This window comes from Papaver somniferum, chromosome 2 (assembly GCF_003573695.1).
Source record: "Papaver somniferum cultivar HN1 chromosome 2, ASM357369v1, whole genome shotgun sequence".
NCBI classification, from domain to species: Eukaryota; Viridiplantae; Streptophyta; class Magnoliopsida; order Ranunculales; family Papaveraceae; genus Papaver; species Papaver somniferum.
Genome location: NC_039359.1, coordinates 88,692,764 through 88,706,185, shown reverse-complemented (window position 1 = coordinate 88,706,185; position 13,422 = coordinate 88,692,764). Strand labels below are relative to the sequence as shown.

Below are 13,422 nucleotides of genomic sequence, written 5' to 3'. Positions count from 1 at the left end.
AGGAGCTCTACTTAGATAGTCTTGTAACTTCTGATTTTGAACCTTCCTCAACTTATCCCAATTCTCTGAAAATTCTTTATGAGTAGAAGCATACGCACATTTCTTAAACAGTCCCAATACATATTTGTTATAAACTTTGCAACTCTTTGGTAAGCATGTATTGATATTGCATTCCATATGCCAGTAGCACCAACCATGAAAAGCCTCAGGAAAAACAATAGGAATTTGTGTTACCAATCCAATACCTCGATCACTCACAAAAGTAAGCTTTGGTCGCAAAGGAGAAAGGACTTTCTTCAAATTATCCAAAAACCATTTCCAGTTCGCTTCATTCTCCGATGAAACCACACCATAAGCAAGAGGGAAGATTTCTGTAACATGAACAGAAAGCATAACACAAGCATAAGATGCGATGAAAACCAAACATAAAAAATGATGAAACCAACATAAAAAAAATGATGAAACCAACATAAAAAAATGATAAATACCTTACCATCATTTCCGGTTAGACCTGTTGCTGCCATCATATGACCAAGGTACTTGCTTTTCAAGTGAGCCGCATCAACGAATAATACAGGACGACAAAAATTGAATCCACGACTACAAGCTTCAAAACAGATAAACATCCTCTGAAAATTATTGGTCCCTTCTTCAACTTCCAAAACCACGTGAGAACCAGGATTGGTTTCAATCAACTTGTTTTTATACCAGTTCAAGAACATAAAAGATTTCTCGTTCTCTCCCCATGAAGTATTCAGTGCATGCTTCTTACCTGCGTATGCATAATAACGACTAATGTCAAAGCCGAAGTCTCTCGTAAAAGATTCCATAATATGCTTAGTTTTCTTATTAGGATCCTGTTTAATTTCATCAATAATCAATCTACTAACTAGTTTCTTCGATATCCGTGGCATGTTAACAAATCCACCAACACAAGTATGCTGATTATATAGTTCCTTGATAATAAAAGGACTTCCTACAACACCATCAACAGACACAGCATATAAATGCCAGTCACATTTCTCCTATTTGTTCTTGTTAGCACAACGTGCACCAATCCTCAACTTCTCATTCCTATATACCATGTATTCATAACCAGCTGCTGCGTGATACTTCTGTAAATCACAACGAACTTGTTCAACACCTCCCGGAAACAACTGTTCAACTCCTTGATAAAGATGTAACCAGTGAGCAGACTTCAACGGTTCCTTAATTTTATCTGGAACATCATAATCAATCCGTGGCTTCTCAAAAGGTATAATTCCAGAACTTTGTGGGTGGTCATCAAAAGCTATAATTCCTGAACTTATTGAACCAGAACTCTCAGCTTTGTGACTTACGAGTAACTCCATAATCCCTTCTTTATTATACATACTAAATAGAGCCAAACATTGAAGATCAAAATCAGAATGAATGACCTTTTGCTGATCATCAACCATGTGAAAAATTTCCATAGAAGGAGGAAAGAATTCACACCAACTTGAGCATATACTAGTCTTCAAATTAGCAAAAGACTCTTGGAGGCCAATACGAAGAGTTAAACAATCTTCTTTGTGACATACAAGTGCGAGAACAGAATCCATAATCTACAGAACAAAATGATGAAACCAAAAACAGTTTCACCATATGTGAATATCAACAACAAATTTTTTTTTTGAAAAACAGTTCCAAAGAGATGGAATCCTTCATAAGAACATCAACACAAACATAAAAAATCATATGCTAACATCAATTCAGTTTATTCGACAAGAGTGACTAGCAAATTCACACAAACAAAATCAAAAATTTCCATAGAAGGAGGAGAGAATTCACACCAACTTTAGCATATACTAGTCTTCAAATTAGCAAAAGACTCTTGCAGGCCAATACGAAGAGCTAAACAATCTTCTTTGTGACATACAAGTGCGAGAACAGAATCCATAATCTACAGAACAAAATGATGAAACCAAAAACAGTTTCACCAGATGTGAATATCAACAACAATTTTTTTTTTTTGAAAAACAGTTCCAAAGAGATGGAATCCTTCATAAGAACATCAACACAAACATAAAAAATCATATGCTAACATCAATTCAGTTTATTCGACAAGAGTGACTAGCAAATTCACACAAACAAAATCAAAAATCAACACAAAAAAGAGAATTGAATACCTGAAAAGTTGATTGATTCCTTGAAGACGAAGATTAATACGAAGACGAAGATGATCAACACGAAGTTGATTGATTGTTCAGCTGGATTCTTCAATTCGAGATTCAATTTCAACTTGAAAAGCGGAAATATGATTTCAGCTAAACTGAATTGCAACCAGATCTCGAATAAAACAACTATGTTTATCTTCTCTTTTCGAATAAACAACCGAATTTGATTCTTCTACGTATCTCGAATAAACAGATCTCAAAACTTGTAGCTTCTCTTCCGGTTCTTCAATCAAACCTAAAATTGCTCTATGAATCTTTGAATTGAAATTGGGAGAAGACGATGACGAATCTTTGAATTTAAACGAGATATGGAACTGAAAAAAACGAAGAAAACTAGGAAAGAAGAATCGTAATTAGACTAGTATCTGATTTGTTTGGATTCAGGGAGAACAAATATTGTTTTTACTGTTTTCTTTCGCCAAACTTTCCTTTGAAAAATGTTTTTATATACGGAAGGTCAGTTTTGGAATTTAGAAATCAAATAAAAACTAAATTTCAAAAATTTTATTTGAATTGGGGTTTTTGTCCCAGTTTTGTTTGAAACGGTTTTTATTTGTTAAAAATAATATGACCGGTTTTTTCTTATCACTAGTTTGTTCACCTAGGGGTTTTGTCACTCGTTCCTTTTAATAAATTAATATTTTCCATATTTCCTAGACAAATGTATTGGAATTGGTGAGGGTAAATCAGGTATGATTAGGAAAATTTATGAAAACTAAAATTTTTCTTATTCTAAGAGAATTTCACTTTTCCGCCTATATACAGGGGACGGAGGGAGCAGATGTTTTACTGTATTTAGGTATAAATTGGGCCAACCGGGCCATTTACTAAACAAGCCAGGTTGAGCTACTGTAAATATGTGCCTGGAGGGCTGTCATAGCAGCTGTGAGGTCTTGTTTCGTCCACGGGCTTCAATTCTTTGCCACGCAGAGGAACAGAGAGAAAGGGAGAGAGTCAGTGGAACAGTAAAGAGAGAGAGCCTGTGAAGGGTTTTTAGGGTTGTTGAAATGCTGTTTTGTCCGACCAAAATCTGGTAAGTTTCAAAATCCTACTCTCTTCATCTCAACCAATTTAAATCTCATTCAATAGATCGTGATGATAATTGAGTTTCAAAATCAGTCTATAATGTCCAGATTAATGTTCCAAGGAATTCAGCTTTGGGTGCCCTTTCATTTGATCATATTGACTTGTGATTGATATGAGAGTTTTACTGTATTATAGAAAAATTAGTGAAATGCGAATAATTGTATCAATGTTGGTGGTTCAAGCTAGGATAAACTGCCCCCCAAACCTTGTTCTTTGTATAATTGAACTTGTACAGAATTCGATTTTTGAAAACTCTGAATAAATGATTGTTGTTGGATAAATGGTTTGTCTGAATTTCCGGTCATTGATGTGACACACAAGAACCTTGAATAATGCATAGATTATACTAATTGTTCATATTTCTGTAGCTCTACTGAGTCTGAGCCCTCAGCGCTGTAGCTGCATGATTTGTTCTCCATGGACAAAAATCTAATAAAGTTTTGACATTCTGCTGTAAGGTTTATTTTATGATTTGGGGAGTAGTATTGTTTGGTTTGTAGATGCAGTAGAGTTGCAGAGTAAGAAGAATCCATCTTGTGGCCTTATTGACCGAATAAGTAATAGTCTCTGATCGAACAAAGTTTATATGTTCTGTGTTGTAAAGTGGATGAGTTAGTGTCACTGCTCAGTTAATGTCACGTTAAATGAAAATGAGTACATGTATAACCTAGTTTCTTGTACTAGAAAAGTTTAGCACGTTTTCTTTAGTGCATCACAGGGTCACAACTGAGCTTTAGTTTTTAGGTGTTATTTGGTTAATGGTTTTCTCATGGTCTTGCGAAGTAGAATTAATTTTCGTAGGAAGGACTATTTTTCACTTCCACTGGTTCTACTGTAACTCTGTAATTCCAGCATTGCTTCATAATCTCTGTAGTTTATTGTTGCAACCAGTACACCAACTGCCTTCTAATTTGGATATTCTTATCCTGTGATGCATGATGCATCTAATATATCTAATGCGTAACTTTAACCTGTGACTAGAGTATGTTATGCTGCTTCATATTAGATTAGATAGTGATGACTCTTGATATATACTTAGAATCAGGAAGTGTTACTGTTATCCATAGATACTCTCTCAAGTAAAATAATAGACCTGAGAAGGCCATTTGGTTTTTGGTCGTTTGACTTAATGTTGAACGAGTCGCTGAAGCGTATCTTCATTTATCAATCATGATTCGGAAGCCAGTTCTGTTCATCTGTAACTCTATAACTCTTCTACCATTTCTTTATATTTTCTGTAGTTTCTTACTGCAGAGGCTCCAACTTCTTTTTAATTGCATAAATTCTTAATGCATTATCTAATACGTAAATCAATATGAGGTTAGAGTAGAGGTTCTGCTTCTTCATATTAAATTAGATAGTGACTGTTGGTATTTGCTTTGAATCAGGAAACCTTACGTTTATCCATAAATACTATCTCAAGTTAAATACTAGACCTAAAAAGCCAACTTGGTTTTCAGTCATTCAACTTTATGTGAAATAGTCGCTGAAGAGTATCTTCATCGGTTACTCGTGATTTGGAAGTATGTTCTGTATATGATTGCTAAATCTTTTTCACATTGTTATTATTTTAAACAACCAGATAATCTTTTTTTTTTCTTTGTCATTAAGTATTAACAGGGAGATTTTACACTACTTTGTCAGGTGGTGGACAAGGAGGAGCAAGAAGCAAGCACCAGCCGAGAATAGAAGAGAAACTTTTTCTTTATTCAACCATCTGCTTCACTGGTCTGTTCTGCAATTACTGTTTACAGTCTGAGCTGAATTATTATTTTTTATTACTTCTGCAATGGGGTGGTGGATGAGATGCAAACTCGGAGTAGTTCCCAGATTATTAGTCGGGTTTAACCAAAGTAGGAATGGGAGTTGGAGATGGATATCGACCTCTAAACCGGGTATTACTGGTAAGAGATTTGCTGCACTTTGGGGAAATGGTGATTTTGGGAGGTTAGGGCTAGGGACTCCAAATTCCCAATGGACTCCAACTGTTTGTACGGCCTTTCAGGACAACGACGACAGTGTTTGCTCCATCTCTTGTGGAGGAGCTCACACTTTGTTTTTGAATGAATCTGGTCGTGTTTTTTCTACCGGACTAAATGATTTCGGACAACTAGGGATATCTGATAAGAAAGCATATACGTTCGATCCACTTGAAGTTTCAAGTCTGCCTGATGAAGTAATTCAAATTTCAGCTGGTTATTATCATTCGGCGGCTGTTACAGTGCATGGGGAACTCTACATGTGGGGAAAGAACTCAAGTGGGCAACTTGGCCTCGGAAAGAGTGCAGATAAGATAGTTTATTCCCCTACAAGAGTTGATTGTTTGAAGGGTACAAGAATCAAAAAGATTGCATTGGGTTCTGAACACTCAATTGCTATCACTGATGATGGTGAGGTGTTAAGTTGGGGTGCTGGGGGAGCTGGAAGACTTGGCCATGGCCATCAATCAGGTTACTTTGGGTTTATTAGAAGTTCAACTGAATACACGCCGAGGCTTATCAAAACCCTTGAGGGAATTAAGGTTAAAACTGTGTCCGCAGGACTCTTGCATTCAGTTTGCATCGGTGAAAATGGCTCCGTCTTCCTTTTCGGGGAAAGAACAGTAGATAAATTTGGTTTTGCAGATGCAAAAAGTGCAACATCACCTTATGTTATAGACGAGCTTCCATCATGTCATGAAGTTGCTTGCGGTGGCTATCATACAGGTGCTATAACGAGGGGAGGTGAACTATATACATGGGGCTCAAATGAAAATGGATGCCTTGGTATTGGTTCCTCTGCTATCATCAGCTTGCCTCAGAGAGTTGAAGGTCCACTGGCAGAAGCTAATGTATGTGAGATACATTGTGGATGGAAGCATACAGCTGCAATTAGTGACGGGAAAATTTTTACATGGGGTTGGGGAGGATCAAATGGAACATTCTCTGTGGATGGCCAGTCTTCAGGTGGACAATTAGGACATGGTACTGACATAGACAATTTTGAGCCGAAGTTGGTCAGTTTTGATAATAACAATGAGAACAGTGTAAAAGCTCTGCAGGTATCTTGTGGCTTTAACCATACAGGAGCCATTTTTGAGTATACGTCTTCTTAATCTCTTTTGGATAGTGGAAGAAGGTTCATTTCAGTTTGCCAGTGTATCAATCCTGGATGGTTTCTGAGCCGTGAGAGACATGATGAGACTCTTGAGTCTTGATCCATCAACAGCTAGCATATACATGTGTAGAAGGTTCTTGTTGTTCTTCATTGCTAACATCATCATCAGCCAGTATGTACGGTTGTCTGTGAACTACAAGGAAGCTCTACACAAATACCAAAAAGGGAGATTGCTTGAGTTTTTTTTTATTCTTTTTGTAAGTTTTTATATGTATACTGAATATTGATACTTACATTCATATACTTGCTGTTACAGATACTGATGTGCATGATTTAATGAATGAAAGTTCCCAGCAAATAGTGACACAAGCTGTACATTTGAACTACGAGCACATGAGAAACTGTCTATGTACATACACAGGAGTAACAAACGGAATATTCCCTACGAGTAAAATTCAATTCTTCTTCAAAACTAGTAGTTGGTAAGAAGAAATTCATAGGAGGATGCAAAATAGCAATTCTGGACTTTACATTCCCCTGAAGCTACACTAGTTATGCTTCAAGCTGAGCTGATACTTCACCAAAAAAGTTAACTTGGTAAAGATGGTCTTCAAGCTACACAGGCTCTTCTTAGAACCAACGTAGGTAAACACTCTCAAACCACTGACCAACAACTAATATAACATCAAAGAGAGGATCCAATTTCTTGATTCTATTCTAAAATAAAACAGCACAGAGGCTGCAACAAATTCTTGGGTGTCAACATTTAGAAAACAAAAACTACATGTATGGAAACAAAGAACTCAAGATTTCTCAGAATCATAACAAAATAGGTGAGTCACAAAGTCTTCTGCTACTGACAACACCCCTGATGCAAAACGAAATATAAATAGAGTACTTTGGAGAGACATATTTAAGCATCTGTTATTGGGTACTCGAACACAACGTCTTTCCCAGAGAGCTTCCTGTAAACTCCGCTGAAAGTCTCCAATTTGTACTCGGTGTTGTTCCTCTCCTTGGGGTCCAAGAAGATCTAGAAAATTGCAAAGACTTGTCAAGGTAAGGAAGAGGAAACAGAATTGAAGGGGGATAAGAATCATCTATATGGTCTCAATTATTTCAGAAAGGTCTCGACTTGTTACCTTGATAATTTTTGATCCATCAAGACGGTACTTGATGCGCTTTCCAACAATCTCAGCGGGATAAACAACATCCTCCAGCATGGCATCATGTACAGCGGTAAGAGTTCTGCTGCGAGGTCTTTGAACTGCGGCACCCTTCTTGGGGGGCCTCACTATTCTCCTGGTAGCAATAAGAATCACATTCTAAAAGAAAGAACATGCAAGTTATCAGTCTTTTCATATATTGGTCTTTTACACTTTCAGTCCAAATCAAGTAAAGGTAAAATTATCCACATTTCTCATCTTATATTTGTTCTATTTTTTTAGAATACTTTTCACCTTGTAGAGCGATTTAACACAAGAAATAAGATAGGAAACACACCTTTCCACTGAACTTCTTTTCGAGCTCTCTCACAAGCCTCACATGAATTTTCTTGAAACCTTTTCGTAGTCTGTAGGGAACATGGATGACGACTGCCTTTCGGTTGCCAGACACATCAACTTGACTGAAGAAACAACACACAGAAAGTTATTTCCATGATTATGAAGGATCAACAATCAGGAAAACATGTAGAGTGTAATCTACTTACACAGCTGAATTAATGTATAGATCTTTCAAATCACTTTTGAGCTCATTGTTAGTGTTCTCCAAATTAAAGAGCCACTGCAGCACACAAAGAATCATAATAAATCACCTGAGAAGCTGCAAGCACGATAAAACAAAATAACAAGAGCTAAATACAATGAGATACTAACCTGAGCAACTGACTCCTCGAATTCAGTTGGTTCGGCACCTTTGTCCTTCGAAATCTTTCTCCTTGCAGTAAACATCTTGATTTGACTGCACTAAAACAATTCAAACTTAGCAAAAATTTACTCCGCTAGCAATAACTTTTATACTCTAAAACAATTCAGAACAACAATACTGTCACCAATTCACTTATCAGCTACTTAAAACCAAAGTACAATTACAATTAAAGCATTTCAATGATTTCATGTATCACAATGTTCCACTGAAAGTCTGAAACACTTAACAGCAGCCAGCAACTCAAAAATAATAACCATCACTATTTTAAAGGTATAAAAACCTAGCCAGGTCTATATCTAGAGTCCATTTCGCACCTGGCAACTCATAAACAAAGTATCCATTTAACGGATTCACATAGTAAACTTTTCTGCATCTATAGAAGTATAACATTGTTACAGATTCAAAAAGTTATAGTTACTTGTTTAGCCATTTGTTTAAGAGAAAATATCAATCTCAATAAGAATGAGATTTGGTATATATTCATCTTAATTATCATAAAAATCTTCCGAAAATCTCAACTAGGAAAAATACTCTAATCTATAGAATCTGAAGCGAGATGTTGATTAAGGTTACTGAAGTCATGTTCGTTCTCTAAACCTGAAAATATTTTCAGTGGATTAAAAGAATAAATCTGAATTCTCTAAAGTTTTGAACAAAGCAAAATCTAACGGGAACGAACTACTGAATCTGAAACAAGAAAGATTGGTAGAGAGAGATTTCCAGTGAAGTTACCTGAGATGTGCGAGAGAGGATCAGTCTCTGCTGCTGCGGCTAAACTTCTCCTTTCGTTATACACAGAAAACCCTAGTGAGCGATGTAATTATAACGAAGGGGTTTAATAAAGGAGGAGATATGAGTTGGATGCTTAACCTAATCGGGTACGGCCCAGATAAGGTCATACAAGTCCATGCAAAGAAAACTTGGGCTTTTTTGTTTTTGCAGCGGAAAGGATCCAATGCATTTGGTCTTCGTTGACTAGGAGTGAGCAGCCGATGGGTGGATGCGGATTTGGACTCACTCGTATCCAATCCCTCCGATAGAAGATTTGAAATTCTCATCTGCATCCAAATTCATCACCTGGCGAATTTGATATTTACGAGTAGGTGGAGTGATTGCGAACACATTATCGGATTTGATTAAAAAGAAAAAGGTTATGATTATATAAAGGAAAAAAAATACCAGTAGCGAAGAATAAAACGTGAAATCACATGTTCAATACTTTTAATGAATTTCTAAAATATCAAAATAAAATGTTAGGTTTTCATTTTTTTTTTAATTTCTCCGTCTTTCTCTTTGTTTTGATTGTTGTTTTATTTTTTTTTTCAATTGTTTTCATGAACTAAAGCTTTATGAAAATTATGTTGCATCATTTTTTTGGGAACTATATTTTGTACTTATTAGACTAGAAAACTAAACGACCATGAAAAAACTTATGTAAATAAAACTTTTAATTTGAATAAGTGCATTACTTAGAATATATTTTTTATCCTTTTTTTATAATTCGAGTGGGTATATGTCCAACAGATTTTAAAGGTGTCATCTGAGCCCAGTATATCAAAGTAACGATTTGAAAATTCTATATGTATACAATTTACCAATAGGTTGATCAGGTACCTACCCGCAAAATTGTTGATTGGGTTGGGCGGAATCCGCAAATTCTGGTGTCTTGCACAGCCCCACATATGACATGTATCAGGATATCATTTTCATCCAATTTGTTATTTGTTCATACGCTTGTACAAGTTGAAATCTTGAAAATCTTACATGAATTCATTCAACTAACAATTTTAGATTAGAAAGGGGAGGCAAGATTTTGATTTTTGATAAGTGCATAATTTACTATATTTTTGTTGTGTTTTTTTTTGTTTATATTATTTATGTAGAATCATCTAAAAGGACATAAACGTGAGTGTGGACTAAGGACCAGGATGAACTCGAACGAATTCAGGAGTATTCAACTCTATGTTCTAGAGAATGAAGAGACGAAAAGAACGCAAAAAGAATGAGGTAATTCCGAGTTTGTACGCAAAAGTTATGGCAAAAGAATTTGGGGATCAAGTAGGAACCGATCCCTACTTATTTCGGGATTTAGGTTAGGACCGATCCCCACCTCCAAAAAGTGAGTAAAATACATTCCAAACATGGAAAACTTAGTTCTGAAGCAAGCCCAAACCCTAGGGTTGCTGGGATACTTAAGGATACTTCTCAAGAGTTTTTGGACACGTTCTATTAGGGTTTCATCACCAAAAGATAGAGAAGAGGCTAGGTTTTACATCTATATATTATAGGGCATACCCTTTTAAGGGGAAACCATGAGATATCTTTTTTCTTTCTTTCTTTGTATCATGGGAAAGCTATAAATTTATTTGATTATAAATGAATTCAATATTCTAAACCAGAAGTCTTATTAGTTATACAAATTTATTTGGAGTTTTAATCATATTATCGTCTTTATTCACTATATGTTATATTTATGATTAGTTTATAGATTGTTCAAGTGTATAATTGAATTGATCTATTGATCATTCAATTGCTAATAGAAAGTTCTAAAATAAGTGTAATAGTCAAACAATTATTTACATAGATAGAAATCGTAAGGCCTTGCAGAGGGATTCTGTGGAGAAATTGCGAGTGAAGATAACATCACCGAGTGGACCTTGATTTATGAGTTTAGCTATTAACATCAATCTAAATTCAAAAAACTTAAAGTGTTCGATTGGATTACACCTTGAGTGATCTACTACTTAGTGGTTCAGACGAATAGAATAGGTAGGCGAGAACTTCTGTATCCAGTGATAAAAGGAGTTTCGTGGATAACACTGATATAGATATTATTCTTCGGTTTGTGATATATGATTCTAAGAAAAGGTAACCAGTTATGTTAATCGGCTTAATGTTTGGTAACGGCAAATGATTCCCTAATCATCTCTCTCTTCTTATTACTTTAATTAATCAATCAAATCCCCCCTTATTAGTATTTACTTTATATTAATTTTCTAACCCAAATAACCTATCAATTGCATAGCTTTATGTGGAAACGATCCCTACTACCGCTATATTACTAGTTAATTAGTGGGTAATATCTTGATTAATTTGTTATGCCTATGACTGCCCATCAATGGCGCCGCCTGCCGGGGAGCAGTTGTTAATTGATTTGTTATTTGTTTTATATTGTTTTCATAATTTAGGATATTTTTTACATTTTTCTAATATTTTCAGACTTTTATAGTTTTGGTGGTGTTAACAACTAGTTGAAGGAGTTCATTGCTCGTAAAACAGGGAGGTAAATTTCTGAAAACAGGTTGTACGTATCACTTTTATTTTAGTATTTAGATTTTTTTTTCTTTTGTTCTGGTGAATCATCATGTTTACTTTTGAAAGTAACATGTACGGTGCACAAGATCAATCATATAATAGTGGTAATCAGTATGGTTTTCGATCGCAATCTTACGAAAACTACCAACCATACAAAGATATAATCAAAACCAATACTTTGGTTATGATAAATATCCTACGGAACCTTATGGTTATTCTGAATCTCTGATACATACCAATAACCTTATGATGGGTATGCAAGTGAACAACCACAAAAATGGGAGGATAGTTATGTTTCTAAACACAACTCTTTCAGTCTGGATGATTTAATGCATCGATATCTGGATTTTTTGAAAGACCAAAATCAAAAGTTGGATCAGAAGTTCGAAGAGCACAACAAAAACATAAAGGAGCATGACCATATATATGATGCAAAATACACTCCAAGATCTTTAAAAAGATGACCAACTTTTAGAAAGTCTTTATAACTGTAATAAAGTTATTTCAACTTCAGATCATTATAACGATCATTCGTCTATTCAAAAGGAGGAGACTTGGTATGAAAGAACCACTGTTATAAATAGGGTAACGTATTCAAACGCATAGCAGTGTTAAAAAAAATCCGGATTACAATGTTTTTAGGCCTGTTGGTTTGAAAACAGTAGACCTGATTGTGCCTTCAACTGAAACTCACACTGTTTACCCTAGGATTTGCACCAAAGAGGATTTCGTTAAAGCGAAATTTTGATTCTAATGACGAAAGTGTCGAAGAGGTGGTGATTGAGAATGAAACCAAATTGATTGATTTCATGGAAGACCCAATTGAGCTTGCTAATGATTGTAATAATACTGAGATTCTGGTTGAACCATATACCGATAAAGAATAGCCTTCAAAGAGTTTGATAGAAACCACGAAACACATGAGGTAAATAATCCCGAGATTGTAGCAGGTTTGTCTAATCTTTTCCACATTTATATATATATATTGATCCTCCACCTCCATTTGAAGTAGTTTCTCAAAGAGTTGTTAGTCCAATTTTTAAGATAATACCTCACTTGGGGTTGAAGTTATGTGCTTTTAAAGTTCTTACACTTCTAAATATCCATTACTAGATTATTATTTTTTTATCCTAAAATTGTGTATGTTGACTTAAATGAACCTATTGAAGTTTCCACATTTTATGATCTCTATACATTTCCTACTGTAGAAAAGACACGTGTGATTGAAAATTTCATCAAATAATAGTTTCATCAGTACTCTATTACACTTACATTTGTGTGAAGTTGTTATTGGAGTTGCAAATTGTTATTTGCGAGGATATATCCCCGGATATTCAGACAGTTGGTGTACGGACGATAACAATAACGTCGGACTGAACCAAGCGCTACATGGGAGGCAACCCATCGGTTTTTTATCTCTTTCCCCTTTGTTTTTATAATTTGCATTTCATATCTTGCATTCTCATCTTAAATTTTACAAAATCCTATATCTAAAATAAAAGTTTTGACGAAAACTATTTTCATCGGAAAAATTCTGACTGCGCACCTTGTTCCAAAACAGTTCTAGAGACTTCGTTCGGAGTCCGATTTTAGTGGTTAGCCCCGGATTTTAAAGAGGACATACTCATCTTTCTTTTCCGAAAATAAAATTCGAATTCGAAGTCTGTTAAGTTGGACTAATTGTCCTGGAAAATTGAGTTTCAATATTTTCTAGAATTATTTTCATATTGTGCGTATCTCTGAAAAGACGGGGGTACCCAAATATACCACAATATTTTTGTTTCAACCTATAAGTCTG

General features: G+C 35.3%; 2 protein-coding genes across 4 annotated transcripts; one reads left to right on the top strand and one right to left on the bottom strand.

Annotated features, from left to right (window-relative positions):
* Positions 1 to 3,096: 3,096 nt before the first annotated feature.
* On the top strand, positions 3,097 to 6,763 carry LOC113348332 (ultraviolet-B receptor UVR8). Of its 2 annotated transcripts, none has more exons than XM_026592054.1 (2): positions 3,097 to 3,231; positions 4,929 to 6,763. In XM_026592054.1, exon 2 carries the CDS (start codon positions 5,074 to 5,076, stop codon positions 6,376 to 6,378), a length of 1,305 nt encoding a protein of 434 aa, XP_026447839.1. In that variant the 5' UTR covers positions 3,097 to 3,231; positions 4,929 to 5,073; the 3' UTR covers positions 6,379 to 6,763. The 2 variants fall into 2 exon arrangements, with proteins under 2 accessions (XP_026447839.1, XP_026447840.1); XM_026592055.1 differs by lacking the exon at positions 3,097 to 3,231 and adding an exon at positions 4,508 to 4,807.
* A 297-nt stretch (positions 6,764 to 7,060) lies between these two features.
* Positions 7,061 to 9,145, bottom strand: LOC113348333 (40S ribosomal protein S7-like). 2 transcript variants are annotated; one of them, XM_026592056.1, is made up of 6 exons: positions 9,042 to 9,145; positions 8,258 to 8,342; positions 8,092 to 8,165; positions 7,884 to 8,007; positions 7,523 to 7,705; positions 7,061 to 7,413 (listed from the first exon to the last, which is right to left on the bottom strand). In XM_026592056.1, exons 2-6 carry the CDS (start codon positions 8,330 to 8,332, stop codon positions 7,294 to 7,296), a joined length of 576 nt encoding a protein of 191 aa, XP_026447841.1. In that variant the 5' UTR covers positions 8,333 to 8,342; positions 9,042 to 9,145; the 3' UTR covers positions 7,061 to 7,293. The 2 variants fall into 2 exon arrangements, with proteins under 2 accessions (XP_026447841.1, XP_026447842.1); XM_026592057.1 differs by having other exon boundaries at positions 8,258 to 8,347; positions 9,042 to 9,099.
* Between the last annotated feature and the right edge of the window lie 4,277 nt (positions 9,146 to 13,422).